This window comes from Hypanus sabinus, chromosome 4 (assembly GCF_030144855.1).
Source record: "Hypanus sabinus isolate sHypSab1 chromosome 4, sHypSab1.hap1, whole genome shotgun sequence".
Classification (NCBI taxonomy): domain Eukaryota; kingdom Metazoa; phylum Chordata; class Chondrichthyes; order Myliobatiformes; family Dasyatidae; genus Hypanus; species Hypanus sabinus.
In genome coordinates this window covers 104753265-104771791 of record NC_082709.1, presented here as the reverse complement: position 1 = coordinate 104771791, position 18527 = coordinate 104753265, and the positions used below count along the sequence as shown (strand labels likewise).

General features: G+C 39.8%; 1 protein-coding gene across 7 annotated transcripts in view; it reads right to left on the bottom strand.

Moving 5' to 3' along the window:
• The window catches only part of akap11 (A kinase (PRKA) anchor protein 11), a 93402-nt gene extending 76893 nt beyond the window's left edge, over positions 1-16509 (bottom strand). For 6 of the 7 annotated variants that reach the window (XM_059967808.1, XM_059967809.1, XM_059967803.1 and 3 more), the window contains exons 1-2: positions 16419-16488; positions 4657-4777 (exon numbers count right to left, since the gene is read on the bottom strand). Coding sequence is in view for 5 of the 7 variants with exons in the window: in XM_059967803.1 (XP_059823786.1) it covers positions 4657-4752 (96 nt within the window). In the remaining 2 variants the exon portion in view is untranslated. Of the gene's footprint in view, positions 1-4656; positions 4781-16418 lie in introns of all 7 variants that reach the window. The other variant, XM_059967804.1, reaches the window with a different exon arrangement.
• Positions 16510-18527: the final 2018 nt, after the last annotated feature.

Below are 18527 nucleotides of genomic sequence, written 5' to 3'. Positions count from 1 at the left end.
AGAATCTATAATAATAGAAACTCCTTTCATTTTGGCCTGGGAATTCGAATGGTATTGTTGAACTTTCCAAAACCTAAAAAAAACACTGATTATCCTTTTTCCTCACAAGTTCTTGTGCAAAGATAATATGGGCATTCATTCTGTGGAATACTTTGAAAATTTTTTCCGTTTAGTCGGATGGTTTAAACCGTTTGTATTCCACGAAACAAAATTAATAATCTTATCCATTATAGTAAAACCAGTAATATGGTACGTAAAGGGTTAACCAGAATACAAACTCATGAACTCGGAAGAGGAAAAAAGGTTCAAAATGGAACTGGAAGTTACGACATATCGGACATTTGAGTAGTTTTGAATTAGCCCAGGTGAAAAAATATAATCTAAAAAGAGAAATACCCCCTCCCCCCACCCACAAAGACCCGGAAATAGGCTAGAGATTGGCCAAGAGATAAGCTAAAGCTAATTCTACCCCTATCTCTCCTGATGGCAGCCCAAAAGATAAAAGATTTTAAAGAAAAGCCACCCATAATCCAAAAAATATGACGAAAATTACCAAAAAAAAGCAAGAAAAAAAACTAACGGGATTTTTTTAAAAAAAGGTTTAAATTATAAAACAATGTACTGAGATACTAGTATTTCAGAAAAAAGAGAAAACAAGCGCCAGTTCATGTTGTTGATTATTTTCACGCATTAACAATTGAAAATGATGCAGCAAGAAAATAAGGTCTTATGGGAAGAAGAAAGCAGGACGATATCTTGAAAGGTAAAAAAAAAAGAGTGAATGTACCTCCGTTCAGAAAAAAAAGAAATCAAACACCAAAACATCTACTAAACAGTTTCAAACAATTTTAAAAAAGCAGAATCCCAAAAGGGAACAAAAAAGTTAATCTAGAAATACTAAAAATACCTACAGTGCAAACCAAAAAAGAGAACCCTCACATTCTAACTGACCTGATCAGTAAGCTGGTAAATAGTTTAAAAATTTAAGTAAAACTCAAAAAAAAACGGAACCTTAATTAGGCCGTAGCAGAGGAAGGTTGCTGGTCGAAAAATTTTTGAGCTTCATTTAATGACTTAAAGAGACAACGGGAATTATCAGAGAGGACGATTCTCAATCTGGCAGGAAACAGCAGGGCTGGCTTGAGACCCATTTGAAAAAATTCCAACATCAGTGGCTTATACGCCATTCGTTCCTTCAGAACCTCAGGGCTGAAATTTTCAACAAAGCAGAATTTGAAATCTTTACATTCGAACATGCCTTTCCGCCAAGCAAAACAAATCAAACGTTCCTTGAAATGAACATAATGGAGACGAATAATTACTGGCTGTGGTTTATTAGATTTTGGATGTAATGAGCAATGAATGTGGTCGATTAATGGAGGGTCATCCAGAACTTCTGTGCCAAACACATCGAATAAAAATTGAGAAAAGAACTTGATAGGATCACCCTCCTTAACATCTTCAGGGAGACCAATTATCCGTAGATTCTGTCTTCAAGATCGATATTCAAGTTTGGTAACAAATTTATAATGATCCAGCTGTTGAGACTTCGAAACTAAATTTTGTTCCAGAGTTGTAATCTTCCAGTCTCTTTGCTGAGTACCTTCGTCAAGTTCTGAAATTGTTGCTTGCTGCAGTTCAAATTCATGTTTAAGCGATCTAAAATTACCCTCATCTTTAAAACTCCTTCAAACACGGCAAATTTTTTAGTAAGTTTATCATCTATAAGTTTCCACATTGTCTCAAAAGTTAACGGAGACTGCTTAGATTGTTTCGGATCACCATCTTTTTTTCCTTTAGGATCTGAATCTTTCCCGTTTTTTGCTTCTCGTGATCTGGTATTCATTTCCAGTGAATTAAAGTCAAAGTCCAGGTCCAAAAATATGTCTATAACATAAGCCTTTTAGTGTAGGTACAAAAGACAGTAAATAAGGGTGGCTACAGGTAATAGAAGTAAACAGAATAGAGTGAAGCCAAATTGAACATCACTCCATGAGCGCCACCAGGAGAAGTCCTCTCAATGTTTGTCACTGTGACCTTGCACCAGAATTAAGCATGGAGAGGCGAGATAGATGCATCGCTTACCAAATTCTAACAAACCTTTAAATTATGCCAACTCCAGACTAAATGGAGTATATCTACGATGCATTACTTTTTTTTTAATTGCTAGATAATTGCCAGCTCATTAAGTACTATAGAGCACTGCATTTCACTTCTCTGATTCTATTGTGAGATTTGTAGACCAAGACAATGGTATAGTATACAAAGCTGAAGTCTTAGGACGAGTAGGCAAAGCCACTGAGAGAAACAAAAGTTGGTACAACTTGAATTGTCTAGAACCAGCCACGGTTGCTGACACTGCAATTGATTATATGAAACAATTCTTGAAACTTAACGAACTGGCTTGTTAGACTAATCAGCAACTCCATTCACCAAGAGATGCCAGTTAGTAAAGCTTTACTGAATGTTAATTTCTATTCTGTCATTTCAGTTATTAATAAATGTGGTGAATAGTTACAGCCCAATATAGACACTTGCAGTTTATCAACAACCTATCATAAAGAATATCTATCCATTATCCTACTGAACCTAGCTGCTCAGAAAAGATTACTGAAAGGATATCTGCTGTCTATCTCTCCTCTAAAGTGCTAGGGCAGAAACCAACTGGTTCTGTGATTTTGTCACTCTTTAAGCTACTATTTTCTTTAATACCATTATTTTGCTCAGATGACAAAGTTCTATTCATGGGTTTGCTGAAAGCAGTGTCTCAGATAGATAGGGTGCTGAAGGAGATGGTTAGCATTCTGGCCTTTAATCAGGGTATTGAGTATAGGAATTAGGACATTATGTTTTGTTGAACAAGATACTGGTGAGGCCACACTTAGAATATAATGCATAGCTTTGGTTGCATTGTCGTAGGAAAGTCATCATTAAACTGTAAAGAGTGCAGAAAAGATGTACGAGGACAGTGCTGGAACCTTGGAGTCACAAGGTTAGGTTGGACAAGTTAGGACTTTATTCCTTGGAATGTAGGAGACCGGAGAGGGAACCATAAGGAGATGTACATAATCATAAGGGACGTGGACAGAATGCACACACATAGTCTTTTTCCCCAAGGAAGGGGAACTAAAAACTAGACGAATTAGGCTGAAAATGAGAGGTGACAGATTTACTAAGAACCTGAGGGACAATTTCTAATCAGGGTAGTGCATATCTGCCAGAAAGTGGTTAAGACAGATACAACAACAGCATATAAAAGACATTTAGGTAAGTACATGGATAAAGTAGTTCAGAGGAATCTAGGTCAAATGTGGGAAAACGCAACTAGCCTGGTGGACACTCTCCAATCCAGGCAACATCCTTGTAAATCTCCTCTGCACTCTTTCTATAGTATCCACATCCTTTCTGTAGTGAGGTGACCAGAACTGAACACAGTACTCCAAGTGGGGTCTAACCCAGGTCTAGACTCTCACATCTGAACATTACCTCAAGGCTCTTGAACTCAATCCCATGGCTGATGAATGCTAAGACACCATACACCTTCTTAACATTGTCTATCTGCACAGCAGCTTTAAGTGTCCTATGGACACAAACCCCAAGATCTCTCTGATCCTCCAGACTGCCAAGAGTCTTACCATTAATATAATAACAGCAATACATCAAAGTCTATACAGTGCAGAAAAATTAAGAGTCATGCCAGCAGTTCCATAGCAAAATATTTCAAGAGGTTCTCAGACACAAACTGAATAATACCTGTATTTTATCATTAACTTTAAAATTTTCACTAGTTATTACCTAGTCAGTTCATATTTTCATTGTGTTTGTTCCTTCCTGTGTCCAGAGGTTTGAAGAATATTCTAAATCATTTCTTTTTGCACATGCTCCACAGAGTTGCTATTGAAATCTTACACTGTTCTACTGTTTTAAGAACTTCGAAAGAAGGGATAGGCTGAGGTTTCCCCAAGCTTGCCTCACAGTTCTGTATCGTCATAGCTGATCTGGCCCATCTCTGTGTCAATTCCCACATAATCGTCAAATTCAAAACCTTTGAAAAATGTATCTTCCGCCTCTTTAAAATAATTCCAAAGATCAAGCCAAGACAAACTGCTGCAGTAGAAAATCCCAATGATTCACTACCATCTGAGAGGAGATCCTTAGCACTTCAGCTTCAAACGACTGCTCCTCGATCTTGTAACTATGGCTCATCAGTCTAGATCAGGGGTTCTTAACCTGGGCTCCATGAACCACATCCCCCCCCCCGCTTAATGATACTGGTCCTGGCATTAAACACAGGTTGGGAATGCATGCTCTAGAATCACCCACTAGTGGAAACGTTTCAACATTTGCCCTGTCATGACCCATAAGGATCTTGAATGTTTCAACAAATTCACTTCTGGTAAACTCTAAAATCTAATCTGCTCACTAAAGGATAACCGTCTCATTCTAGGAATCTCTTTCAGATTGATTTTAATGTCAGTATACACTTTCTTAAATAGGAGCTAAAATTATGTTTTCGGTAAGCAAATATGACAGCCAGTCTTAAAAGAGGTTTGAAAAGCTCATCAATATCCTGCAGTGAAAATTTTTACAGGTTATAGCTAAGTGACAACCAACAATTATTTGAAACATGCAACTAGAAGAGACACATTCCATTACCTCTTTTTTCAGAGATACTCTGGACTTGCAGCAGCCACTTCTTAGCCTGTGTTTTTCCATTTTTTCCATTGTAGCTTGATTTTTGTATTGCAGCATCTGATGCTGGTAATTCAACTAGAGGCTACTACGAATAAACAAAAACACAATGAAAGAGTTACGGAAGGATGGATGGTGACATGGAATAGATAAACAAAAAAAACAGAAGATTATGTGTCTTTTGAATTGCTTTGAAGCTGTAAAGGAAACTAAATGCAAATCTTTAGTCTTATTGCTTTGAATTACATATTTTATCTCCATACATCTCACTGTGTGAGATGAAACTGCAGTTTGCTTGGTAGGCACCACAGCTAACATGGACGAGTTAGGCCAAAGGGCCTGTCTGCATGCTGTATTACTTCATAACTCTCTATCAAGGGCGCAAACGAGTGTGTATAGAAAATTAAGCACTTACCCCAAATGCGGTTCACTTTTAATTTTGACGAGTTTTAAAAGATAAATATTTCAAGAAACTACCATATAAACAGGAACAATATGAAATACACAAGAACAGGAAATGAGATCCTTCCTCTTCTATAAGCATGGCATGAGTCAACCAAGAACGTTCAGAACTGAGACTGGAATATGCTGAATTACACTAAGCAAATTCAAGCACAGAGGCATACCACAGGTCCATCTTTTTTAGTTATATTCATTCTTATTGTGGTACGTGATAACATTTATAAACCATGATGCAACTAGTAAGCAAGAACTTCCCTCAAACACATGAATATTCCAAAAGAAAACTACTAACATCTAAAATATTTGGCATCTACACATCCAAGAACAAGAACCCTCTGTGCTTCATTTTCTGTCATCCCAAAAGTCATATGACAAACTGACGCTGGAGGTGCTGATGACTGCAATTATTAGCCTCCATAAAATTGTGCACAACAGACAGGAAAGGAGTTAAGCAAAGCCTTGCTGAAGAGAATCACGAAGTAAAGATACATGTAGTCAATATTGATATGACGAGCTACAGGGCCAGCTCCTATCCTGTTTGATTATGACAAGAGATCAGAATTGTAGGAACACGTGGGATATTGAAGATGGAGAGCTAGGAGAGGTTTATGTCAGGATTAGAGATAGGTGAAGCCAAAGAAGGTTTTGAAAATGAGAATGGCTGTTAAAATATGAACAGCTGACAAAACAGGGAGCAATAGGAAAATCATGACAATGAAGGTGAATGGAAATTATGTGATAGGAATTATTTAAATGGTCAATCCACACTGGCTATGTTTTAGATGACAGAACCTATTAAATAAGCTTCATACAACTCAACTCATACATTTCAAAAAATATTTTTTAGTATTTACAAAACACAGAAAAGTGCTTCATCACTGTGGAATACACGTTTCCCCTGCAATCCGAAGGTACAGCGTTCCTATGAGACCGTTTGTAAACCGAAATGTCACAAAGCGAAGAAGCAATTACCATTAATTTATATGGGAAAAATTTTTGAGCATTCCCAGACCCAAAAAATAACCTACCAAATCAAACCAAAGAACACTAACATATAGTAAAAGCAGGAATGATATGATAAATATACACCCTATATAAAGTAGAAATATTGTAAGTATGATGTAGTTTCACTTATCAAAATCAGGAAGACAGCAAGCCAAAATCGATTTGGAGAAAAAAAATCGGCACGTACATGCATACGCACGTACACTCATACGCAAACAACTGCCCACACAAGGCTTCACAGTCATTGTAGTCTTTCTCGGGGTAAACACACATATAAAACGGGTTTTTTTTCTCGTAAAAGCAAAAATCCTCTTTGGTTAACAAAAACAGGTACTAATGTAGGTCTTTTGTAACAGTGAGTTGTCGTAAAGTGAACGCTCGAAAAACAGGGGACACCTGAATGACATCAATTTGGAATGATAATCCAAACTTGCTCTTATTAAATCTTATATACTTGTTATTAAAATGTACATGGGTCAGGAATCAGAGGCAAAAGTCTGGATTTTTGACATAATCAGCTCAGTTTTAGATTTATCTTAGAACTTGAATAGCTCATTACATCACATTACTGATGGATTTTGTCTCCACTGTTCACATAGTGGAAAAATGTTAATCTATGAATTTCTGCAGTGTTTGCATGAGTAAATTCATGGCTGGACTTCTACGAAAGAGTGGAGTGTGCGAATACTATTTAGGGATCATGTCATTACAAAGAACCACGTGCATTAACAACCATTCTGCTTATACAAGAACCAGTAAGCTATAAAACATGGACAATCAAAATCACCAACAATTTACACATTACTGTGATTTAGTTACTATGAACAAATACTAAGTAACAGAACCTAGGATTCACTGATATTAGAACTGCTCACAAGACTTGTCCCTATAATCTTAAATCAGGCTGCCAGCTGTGGCTGTCACTCGCCTAAGGCTTCAGCATACATCTGTACACACCAATGCAGTAATGGAAGTATTCTACATTGTCAGAGGTGCCACCTTTCTAACGAACCATTAAACTAAGAACCCATCTGCCAAGTCTGTGCCATTGATCAACCAAAAGGTGGGGAGTTCAACCCGATTTAATATCCCTCAAACAACACGTTGGTAGATTATTTGTTCATTATCATTTTAATGTTTGTGGGATATTTTGTGCAAAATGCAAACTCTTCTGTTATGACACTTCTGAAGTAAACTGACCTCAAATAAGTGCTTCTTTTAAAACAACATTATGACGGAAAAGAACATCTCAAAACTATCTAACTGAAGCATTGCAAAATTAAATGGCATAGTGGCATTGTAAAAGTGTTCCAACATTGCTTACCACAATAGCAAATCATTAATATTTGCTTAGAAAAAAAGATGATTATTGAGAAATGATACTTTAAAATTGTAAGTACAGCTGTAAAAGTTTAGATATTTATCTACATTACTACAAATGATTAAGAGCTATCAGATGTTATAGTGTCCATGACATGATTCAATTCCGATAAAGAAACATTCAGTTCCTGATTGCCTTTGGAAATATCAGCAATTCCAACTCAACCAGGTCTGGATGCAATTCCATATCTCTGGCAGTGCTCTGTGCAAGGGCAGTGACGATCAGCAATAAACAGTGAATGAATAAAAATATTCTTGCGAGTGTGTGTAAAACAAAATTATCCAAGTAAATATTTAATGTGAATTACACTAGTACTCTATATTCACAAAGCAAACACAAGCAGTATCATGTGAAATCTACAGAGCTGCCTAACACAAACTTAGTGATACGATGCACAGCAATTAAAACAGTACTAACATACTGCAGCTATCCATCAGTGGTTTAAGAGGTTGTCCATTTGCCACCAAATATCATGATACCACTGTACTTTATGTACAAACTAACAACTACTTGGAGAACTACCAACCAGTTTCCTGGCTTGAGAACAGCAAATGCTAGAATCCATTCTAAGTAAAAGTAGTTACAGGCCACTTAGAAAATCCTCATTTGATTAGTCAAAGGTAATATTGCAAATATTGAGTTAATATGATGAGCATGGTAGATAACAATTTTTAACTCTGAAGTAGGCCATCCTGTATTTTGAAACAATGTCTCAGTTCTAGACTCCCTGATGAGAGAACAAATACAGCCTTAGTACATCCACCCTATCAAGCCTTCCTCTTCTAAACTCCATCAAACACAGGAGAGGAAATCGTGTTTGAAAAAGCTAATAATTGTTTTCCCTGAGGATGTAACCACTAGAGTCGAATATGGTGACAGGAAAACTAGTAAATGTAGATGGTATACAAGGAATTTCAAAACATTTGATAAAATGCAACAAAAGAGAAAGGAATAGATTTGCAGGGATAGATGCTTATAGAGTCATAGAGTAATACAGCACAGATCAGGCTCTTTGGACCAACTTGTCTATGCCAAGCAAGGTGCTCACCTAAGCTTGTAACATGAGGTGGGGTGTAGAGGTTTTGCTGGCTACTCACTGTGCAGAACCTACTCTCTCCTTGGCATTACAGGGAGTTGCAAAGAAGAGCCATCAGGACCGTCACAGAGGTTGCTGAGTGAGCCTTCAGTTGGCTGTGGATTAAGGGGTGTGACCCGTGGGCCAATACTGCTGAGTCATAAGCCAGGGCTTGATCAAGCCGGCTGGGTCACCTGGGTGACAGTGTCTGACATTGAAAGACCTAAAACACCCGATGAACCTAGATCTCAACTGGCAGTCACTGCAGTGCTACCACTTCTATTAATAGTCAACAATTCAGTATTGCAGAGCTAGAAAATATTCACACCCTGAAATAAGCAGATAAACAATATAAATAGGACAAGGATAATATGAAGCAGAAACACTGCTGGGAACTTACTTGTCTACTGGGCTTGCTATATAATATAAATCTATATAAAGTACACAATACAAAAAACTCCAAGACTTTGTTTTAAGTAGTTTCATTGGTATTAACATCTTTAATTTCCAATCTTATCAAAATTAGGTTTAATTTACATGGGTCCAGTTACCATTCTGGAGTTGTTTTACCCCCATTACTCTTCAGGAGATGCTTTGAAAATTTAACGTTCATGTAGCCATCAAAGCTTAAGAACATCTGTAATCTGTTGTAAAGTATGAAAGGACCGCGTAGCTTAAGTGTTCTTTCTCTCACCTTGCCTAAAGTAACAGCATCTTAGCATGCTTTGACATTTGCCAGTCAGCATCCAAACCGAATAACAATCACTCTGCTCTGATTTCCTAACGTCTACAGTGGGTTATTCAATTTTCATTATTTGCACACTGTTTTACTCCACTAGCTTTTCTTCTTTATATATTCCTCCTCAGAATAAAGCCACTGTTTTAAATCAGACAAGGTAACAAAAAAGTTCCTACAAACCCAGCTTCCTTGGTAACATATGGATGACCACCAACTCATTCACTCCCTATGGGGACACTTGCTAAATTAAGGTGAAAGGTCAACAGATGCAGCATGACCTTCTGAATATTTCTACTATTCTCCAACTTTTGTTTCAGATTTCCACCAACAGTATTTCACTGTAGCAGGATAATTTTGCATTCATTCCTACTACTGATGTATATATGTACATCAGTAGGCATATACTGACAAACAATTTGCAATCATTTCCTTTGCCAAAGATTGATCCACAAAGGGAAGTATTTCTCATTCTGTTCTCACGATTCTTTCAAAAAGTAATTTATTGAGTTTGTAGCAGCCTCTACAACCCACATTTCAGATGCTTAAATGCATTAAATGCTAGGTGCAGGCCCACAATTTATACTGGGAAATAAAATGGAAGCACAGAGAAGGAGAGATAGTCTGTCAGCAGACAAGCCCATCTTAGCGTGAGAATATTCGGTTCAATGCAAAAAAAAAATTGACCAATGCATTTTTCAGAAGTGATATAGTTACAAATAACATTTACAACTGATGTTGTTACATTGAAGTTGTACAAGGCTTTGCCGAGACCAAATTTGAAGCATTGTATGCAGTTCTGGTCACCTACCTACAGGAAAGCTATCAACAAGATTGACAGAGTACAGAGAAAGATTGCAAGGACTTTGGCAGAAATTAAGGACCTAAGTTACACAGGATGGGTGAATTATTCCCTTGAATTCAGGAGAATGAGAGGAGAATTGATAGAGGTATACAGTATTATGAGAGGTATAGATAGGATAAATACAAACAAGCTTGCGTAAGACCAGAACTAGAGGTTATAGGTTAAGTCTGAAATGTGAAATAGTTAAAAGAAATCTGAGGGGGAACTTCTTCACTTAAATAGTGCTGCGAGTTTGGAACAAGCTGCTAGTGGAAGTGGTTGATGCAGGTTAAAATGCAATATTTAAAAGGAGTTTGGTAAGTATATGGAGAGGAAGGGTATAGAGGGTGATGGTCCAGCTGTAGGTTGAATGGACTAGGCAGAATAACAGCTCAACACAGAGGAGATGGGCAGAATTAACTGTTTCTCATCTGTCACGCTCTTTAGCCCTGGTGTGGTCATGAGTGCTTCCTTTGTAAACCACAGAAATCTGCAAGGTCAAGATTGCAGTGCTTTGCTAAATATATTGTGCAATGTATCTGCACGATTCTTGATATTTCCCAAACTGGATCCAACACTGAGTAAAAATGTCTAAATCCTCTTAACTTGATCAGTAATAACCTTTAAGTAACATGGAGCATTTATACAGGACCCAGATACAGGGTATTCTGTATATGAAGCACCAAAATAAAGATCACATTAACCTTCATATCTAGGAGCATATTTATATTTCTCAAGGTTGAAAATTACTTTTGTGAATCAGGTTTTCATCTGAGATTGAAATAATGGAAAAATAGTCTTCTGGATCATTTATTTTCTGTGTATCAGTTTTTAGACAGATGAAAAACTTTTTCCAACTTTCAGCACTAAAAACGCAGCACTGAAGGTCAAGCCTCTTCAAGATCATACTAAAGTACTGGTGAAATTTGTTTAGGGTCGCTTCCTTTACCATTCTTTCAGGCAGCAAGCTTCACTCTCTGGGTGAAAACATACTTTTCTCTCCCCCTCTACTTCCTACAATACTGGTTTGACCCTCTGTTAAGGAAAATAGTTTTTCCTATAGGTTTCTTTGTCTCCATAGATGCTGCTTGACCTGCTGAGTTCCTTCAGCATCTTGCATATATTACTTCTTACTCAGGCTTCTTCCCCTTCACCCCTTCCTTTCCAGTCCTGATGAGGTGTCTTAGCTCAAATGGTCAATTCTTTATTCCTTTCCAAAGATGCTGCCTGACCTACTGAATTCCTCCAGCATTTTATATGTTACCTCCTCCTTCTCTTTCTCCTTTAGTCCACTCCTTTCCTATCAGATTCCTCCTTCAGTCCTTTCTCTTTTCCATCTACCATCTCCCAGTTTTTCACTTCCTTCCCTACCCCTCCACCCAGCTACCATCTCCCTCACCTGGCTTCACATCACCTTCCAGCTTTTACTCCTTCCCCCACCTTCTCATTCTGGCTTCTCTCCCATTCCTTTCCAGTACTGAAAAAGGGTCTCAGCCCGAAAAGTTGACTACTTATTCTTTTCTACAGATGCTACCAGAGTGCTAGGGTGCCTAAGGATTTTGCACAGTACTGTACTTGTCAACGTGCTGCAGAAAGCGAGTTTGTAAATCAAAGTTTGTAGGGAATGGCAAGGGTGGAGCAATGCGGGGGGTGGGGGTGGAATAGGTGACGGAGGAGTGCCAGGCTGGGGGGGTGGGGGGGGGGGGTGGTGCTGCAGGTACAGACACAGCTAGCCCTGAGACACCAGGCATGGTCATTTGATTCTAAGTAATTGGCTTATTGATCATAACAAAATGTTTCTCTGGTGCTTCCCACTCCCTCCACTTCCCCTTTTCCCTAACCAAGATTCCCCTCTCCTACTCCTCACATTCTCAGTCCACAATAGAGACCCAGATCAGTATCAAGTTTATCATAAGACATATGAGCAGAATTAGGCCATTTGGCCCATCAAGTCTGTTCTGCCACATCATGGCCGATCCATTTTCCCTCTCAACCACATTCTCCTGCCCACTCCTCATAACATTTCACGCGCTGACTAGTCAAGAACCTATCAAACTCTGCCTTAAATACACCCAGCAAGCTAGCTACACGGCTGCATAAGGCAATGAATTCCACAGATTCACCACCGACTAACTAAAGAAATTCCTCCTCAGCTTTGTTCTAAATGGATGACTCTCTATTTTGAGGCTGTGCCCCCACTTCAGGAAGCAACTTCTTAATATCCACTCTATCTAGGCCATTGAACATTTGATAGGTTTCAATGAGGTCTCCCCCTCATGCTTATAAATTCCAGCGAGTATAAGTCCAGAACATTCAATAACACTTTCATTCCCAGAATCATTCTTGTGAAACTCCTCTGAACCCGCTCCAAAATCAGTGCATCCTTTCTTAAATAAGGGGCCCAAAACTGCTCACGATACTCCAAATGGGGTCTTGCCTCAGCATTACATCCTTGCTTTTATATTCTAGTCCTCTTTAAATGAGACATTCCCCTTCCTCATCACCGATTTAACCTGAAAATTAACCTTTAAGGAATCCTGCACAAGGACTCCCAAATCCCTTTGCACCTTGTTTATTTTTAATTTTCCCCTCGTTTAGAAAATGGTCTGTGCTTTTATTCCTTCTATCAAAGTGTATGACTATGCACTTCCCAACATTGTATTCGATCTGCCATCTCTTTCCCCTTTCTCCTAGTCTGTCCTTCTGCAGCCTTCCTGCTTCAGCAACACAACCAATCTTTGCATCATTAGCAAACTTGGTCACATAGCCATCAATTTCATCATCCAAATTGTTGACATACAAAAAGAAGCAGTCCCAACACCCACTCGCACCCCCCCCCCCCCCATGGAACAACACTAGTCACTGGCAGCCAATCCTAAAAGGATCCCTTTATTTCCACTCTTTGCCTCTTGCCAATCAGCCATTGCTCTATTCATGTTAGCATCTTTCCTGTAATACCCTGGGTTCTTATTCTGTTTAGCAGTCTAATATACAGCACCCTGTCAAAGGCTTTCTGAAAATCAAACTACACAACATCCACCAATTCTCCCGTCTATCCTGCTTGCTATTTCTTCAAAGAATTCAAAACAGATTTATTAGGCAAGATTTTCCCTGGAGGAAACCACTCTGACTTGTGCCTCTTTTGTCCTGCGCCTCTCAGTCCCCAGAAACCACATCCTTAGCAACTGACCCAAACATCTCCCAAACACTGAGGTCAGGCTAACTGGCCGATAATTTCCTTTCTTCTTTCTCCATTTGTAATTTCTAGTCCTCCAGAACCATTCTAGAATCTACTGATCATCACTCACGTCATGAAAAGTGTTTTTTTTTTGTGGCTATACAATGACTGTGCAAAACTCTTAGGCTATATACATGTGCCTAGGGCTCTTGCACAGGACTGTATGTGTTACTCTAGATTTCCAGCATCTGCAGAATCTCCTGTGTTTTTTTTTCTATTCACTGAGTCTCAATCTCCCCTCGGTCTTTTCTGTTCCACAATAAATAATCTAAACTTTTCCAATCTTTCCTCCTAGACAGAAATTTAAAGTTCTGATTATACCTTTATAAAATTCTTCTGCACATTCACCAAAGCAATCACAATTTTCTTGTAATCTTGTGATGAGAATTGTAAAAGTATTCAAACTGTGGCTGAACCAGTGCTGTATAGTTTAGCATCATATCTCTGGACTTGTATGTAACGCCCAAGTTAATAAAATACAGTATCTGTTAAGACTGTTTAACCATTTTATTGTCTTGACATGAAAATTCAAAGATCTATAGACATACACATTCTGTTCCTCATCACTCAATATCCTTCCATTTATTCTTTGACTTGCTGCATTTTTCCAAACTTCTCTCACACTTCCCTGATTTATATCCAATTTACTACTTTCCTGGCCCACTAACAGGAATAAATACACCTTCCATCATGTTACAACTTTTCTCCTGACTGCAAACCACAGAGTCGATTTTTCTAATAATTTTTAAGCAAAATAACCCGAATTCTCATACATCATTCTGAAATAAAGTGAACAATTTAAAATATTGTGTTAATATTGTATTGTTACGCAGTAATAGGCAGTGAACAAATATATCAGCAGTATATCATTAAAGAAATGGAAGGAATAGGAAGCTTCTCAGGGAAATGTACAGATAGATTCACTCAAACAGATTGCCGCATTAAAGAGCTGTTTTAAGTCAGGGAAAATAGTGTAACTGTTCCTAATAAAATTTTTAAAAGTGCTTTTCCATATTGGAGGTGCAGCAATATACTCAGTCAGAACTTCTACATGGAAGAAACTTGATTCTTGAGGAATCACAAGTTATCGCCACTTACTCCAGACTGAAACTGTTTCCTACTCCTTTGCTTCTATATCTGCACACACTCCCTATCATTGGCTCAATTTCTCCATTTCTTCCTCCCACCCATGCCATGTCCCTTTTATTTCTTTTTTTTTGCCACTTCCAATCTCTCATCCACCCTCAAATCTATCCATTGCATTCACCGTTTCCCCCTTCACTGTATCGCTGTTGATTTGATTGCCTGAATCTGCCTCACTGGCTTTTTCACACTTCTGAACTGCTTTTTTTAAACTGCTCTTCTCCTTACCTTTGGTACATGGTCCAACCTTTCTGGCTTCTTGTTTTTGGGTGTTATACCCATCATCTGTTTCAACTCTGTAATCCTCTAGCTCACTGTTTCTGTGCATCCATCTCTCTTAAATTCTTTCTCTCACACATATCTCCCCTAAACTCTTTCTTTGGTCTTTCCCATGTCTTCTGCCTGTCACCTTACTTCTGTCTCACTCTCACTTTGACATCTCTAACGTTCTCCTTACTTAACTCAATCTAGTTTCTCTGTCTACCCTTACCCTGTCTTCAATCTATTCCACAGCTTCCTGACTCACTCCAGCCACTCCCCATCCCTACAACTTAAATGTGTTCATTCCATCTATCCTGTCTACTTCACCATCACTATCACACTCTGTTCCTCTTTCTGATTTTCTCTCCAATGCCTCTCCCTTTCCCTCGTTCTTTGTTGTGTTTCACTATAAGCCTGTCTGGTGAGTGACTGCCAAGACACCTCCTTCATGTCCTAGCATCAGGATCCCACAACCCCATTAGGAACGGAACCAGAATTCCCTACCTTCTAGATCAATGGAATTAGATCTATATTCTCTAAAGTTTAGAATGACTGATCTTATTGAAACATACAAATTCCTAAGGTGACATGTCAAGGAAAAGCTTAAAGGTTTCCACCAGTGCAAAACTTCAAGTCAAGCAACATAGTTACAAGATTAAAGACAGAGAACAAGGAATGTCTTCTCACAGAGGGTGGTCAATCTCTTGAATTCTCTAACCAGAAGGTTGTGAAGGCTAGATCACTAAGAGGTAGAAACATGCTTGGGAGAATTCAGAGATATGAGGGAAATGACATACAGGAAAGTTGAGACCTAGGGCAGATATGCCATGATCACATTGAATAGCAGATCTGAAGGACCAGGCAATCTACAGCTGCTTCTAATGTCTTCTGTTTCTGAAAGTTGTTAATAGCGAAGTAGTTTGAAAGGATTAAAGGACCAAGGTTAGTTTACCTTTGAGGAGAACAATGATAACAGATTACAGAATAAGGGGCAACATTTGAACAACACAAAGTTAATAATACCAAAGACCAGGTGGTCAGCTTTCCGTGAAAATAGAACTGCAAGTGAAAGAGATGGGTTTCCAGCAAAAGTTCAGCTGAGAGAGGGCACCAGAGAAAAACATAAGGAAAATCAAGACCTGATTCTGAATCAGGCCGACTATTTCACCCAAATTTCGAATCTGAGCCCACCCCCCCGCAACCAGCTATCATTCTTCCTATCGCACCTCCCCATCCCACCGCAACCAAACCACCCGACCTCTTCTCAAATCCCACATCACAAATCTAAATGCCGCAAGCCCCGACCTACCTCCCGCACCCAATTTTCTCAACCCCTCGGGCTCCCCTTCATATTCCACTACCCCCTCCCCCAAGCCGCAGGCTTCTTCCCTCGGAACCCTGATCCCCTCCTCCGAGGCCCTGGAGCCTTTCCCAACGCCTTCCCTCATCGCCCCGGCTCTCTCCACCATCACACAGGCCTCGGGCCCTTCCCATCCCATTCTCCCACGCCAAGTCCCCGCTACCCTGGTCCCCATCATCCCAGGCCTCCGCTCCCCTTCCAACACACCCCCAAGCCCTCACCGTTGCGCTCCGGAGCCGCTTCATGCCGGGTTGGGGGGGGGGGAGGCGGGGGCGGAGAGGGGGTAACAACAGGCCCCGCAATCCAGCGCCGACTCACCATCAACTGGGATCGGGAGAACAGCCCGCATCAATCGAGCGAAGAGCGTCGCAGTAACGCGACGCAGCCAGAGGGGGCGCGGCTCTGACTGGCCGGTGAGAGCGAAGGGGCGAGGGGAGCTCAGGCTGGCCATGGTGGCGCTCTGAGTCTCGTCACTGAGGGATTGCCCTTGAGCCGCTGAGGTCGTGAGGTGACTCTGTCTTGAAGGAATGGCAGCTTCAGTTCCCTGGAAGGGTCATCCACACAGAGAGCAGCCCCATCCCATCTCCGGGTCTGAGGAGTTTAAGTTCAGTCAATCAGATAACCTGAATTTAAAATCCCATATTAGTTTAGGTAATGATGGATTGACATGAGGATTATCCTGGTTTCTGCAAGAGGTTGTTTGTTCTTTGTAATGACCTGCTTCCTGAAGTGGCAAGTTGTAAATACGAAAGGAATGGGGATGCCATGTGGAGACTGTTTGGTCCCTAAAGCTTCCACTTTCAAGTAATACCCCTTCTGCCCAAGGTGGAGAGTTGTGAATACAGCCCAGTCCATCAGTTTTGTCTTCATCTACTCTGGCTACACTCAACGCTACCAAGGATCCCTCCCACCTCAGTCATTCTCTCTCTTTCTCCTCTTCTCTTGGACAAAAGCCTGAGTGTACGGACCACCAGATCCAAGGACAGCTTCCATCAGACCTTTCATGGGCTATAGAATGAACTCTTGGATGTCCAGTCTACCTTGTTGTGGCCCTTTTTATTTGTCGACCTACACTGCACTTTCTCTAACACAACCTACAGTATTCTGTTCTTTATACAACCTTAATATAATTGTATATGGCACCATTGGTATCTTGGTACACGTGACAATAATAAATCAATACCAACACCAATATCTTGATTCTTGTAATATCCAAGAAATGTATCAATCTCTTGGAGCACACAATTCCAAAGTTTCATGACCTTTGCCATTTTCTCAGTCCTAAATGGCTTTCCCCCTTACTTTGAGACCGTACCCCCAAGCTTTAGACTCTGCAGTCATGGAAAACATCCCCATTGTGAGAATTTCAAAAGTTTCAATGAGATTGCCTTTCATTCTTCTAACCTGAAAAATCCTAGCCAAGTATACTCAATCACTCCTCGAGCAGCAAACATGTCCCTAAGGAATGAGACTAATGAATCTTTGTGGCACTTCCTTTTTGGAGAGTTTTTTTGGTAACCAAAAACTAGACTGTGAGTATGGTGGGTGAGATCTCAACAGGCTATAATTATAAAAGTCATCATTATTCTTGTATTCATTCTCTTGTAATGAAGGCCAATGTTCCACTTGCCTTCATAATTGTATGCCGCACCTGTGTTTTAGCTTTCACTGACTTGTGCACATAATGGCCCTTTGAACAGCGACAGTTAACAACTTTTCACTATTTAAGAAAGACTGCTTTTCTGTTTCACCGAAGTCAAGGACATCACAATTTTCCACATCATTATTCCCATGAAGCTTTTTTACGCCTTCTCCCTACTCTCACTCTCACCCATTTTAGCATTTGCAGCAAAGAGAAATACAACATTTAGTCTTCAAAGCCAAATTGTTGATATAGATTATTGAAAGATGGGACCCAAGGAACAAACCTTACCATACCCCATTAGTCACAGCCTGACAACCTAAGCAAGATCAGTTTATTTCTGCTCTTTGCTTTCTGCCTCATAACCAATTCTCTTTTCACCTCAGTACATTGTTACAAATGTTCCACAGCTCTGGGTAGCCCCCTCCTTTTTGAGAATTGCAAGATCACTATTGAGTTAGTTCAGGAGACCCAGGAAATGAGAGAAAGACATGCAGAATCCATAAAGAGTTTGGAATGTGTCCTGACCTCCGAAAGGCAGAACCATTGATACCGGCTACTGTCTCTTGGAGACGGTATTGTGTATTGAATCCTGTACGATGCATCGAAGCCCCAGGCAATGAACCAAGGGGGAGGTTGGTGCATTATCCCAACCTGATTGACATCTGAGACCCTGTGAGTCAGGATA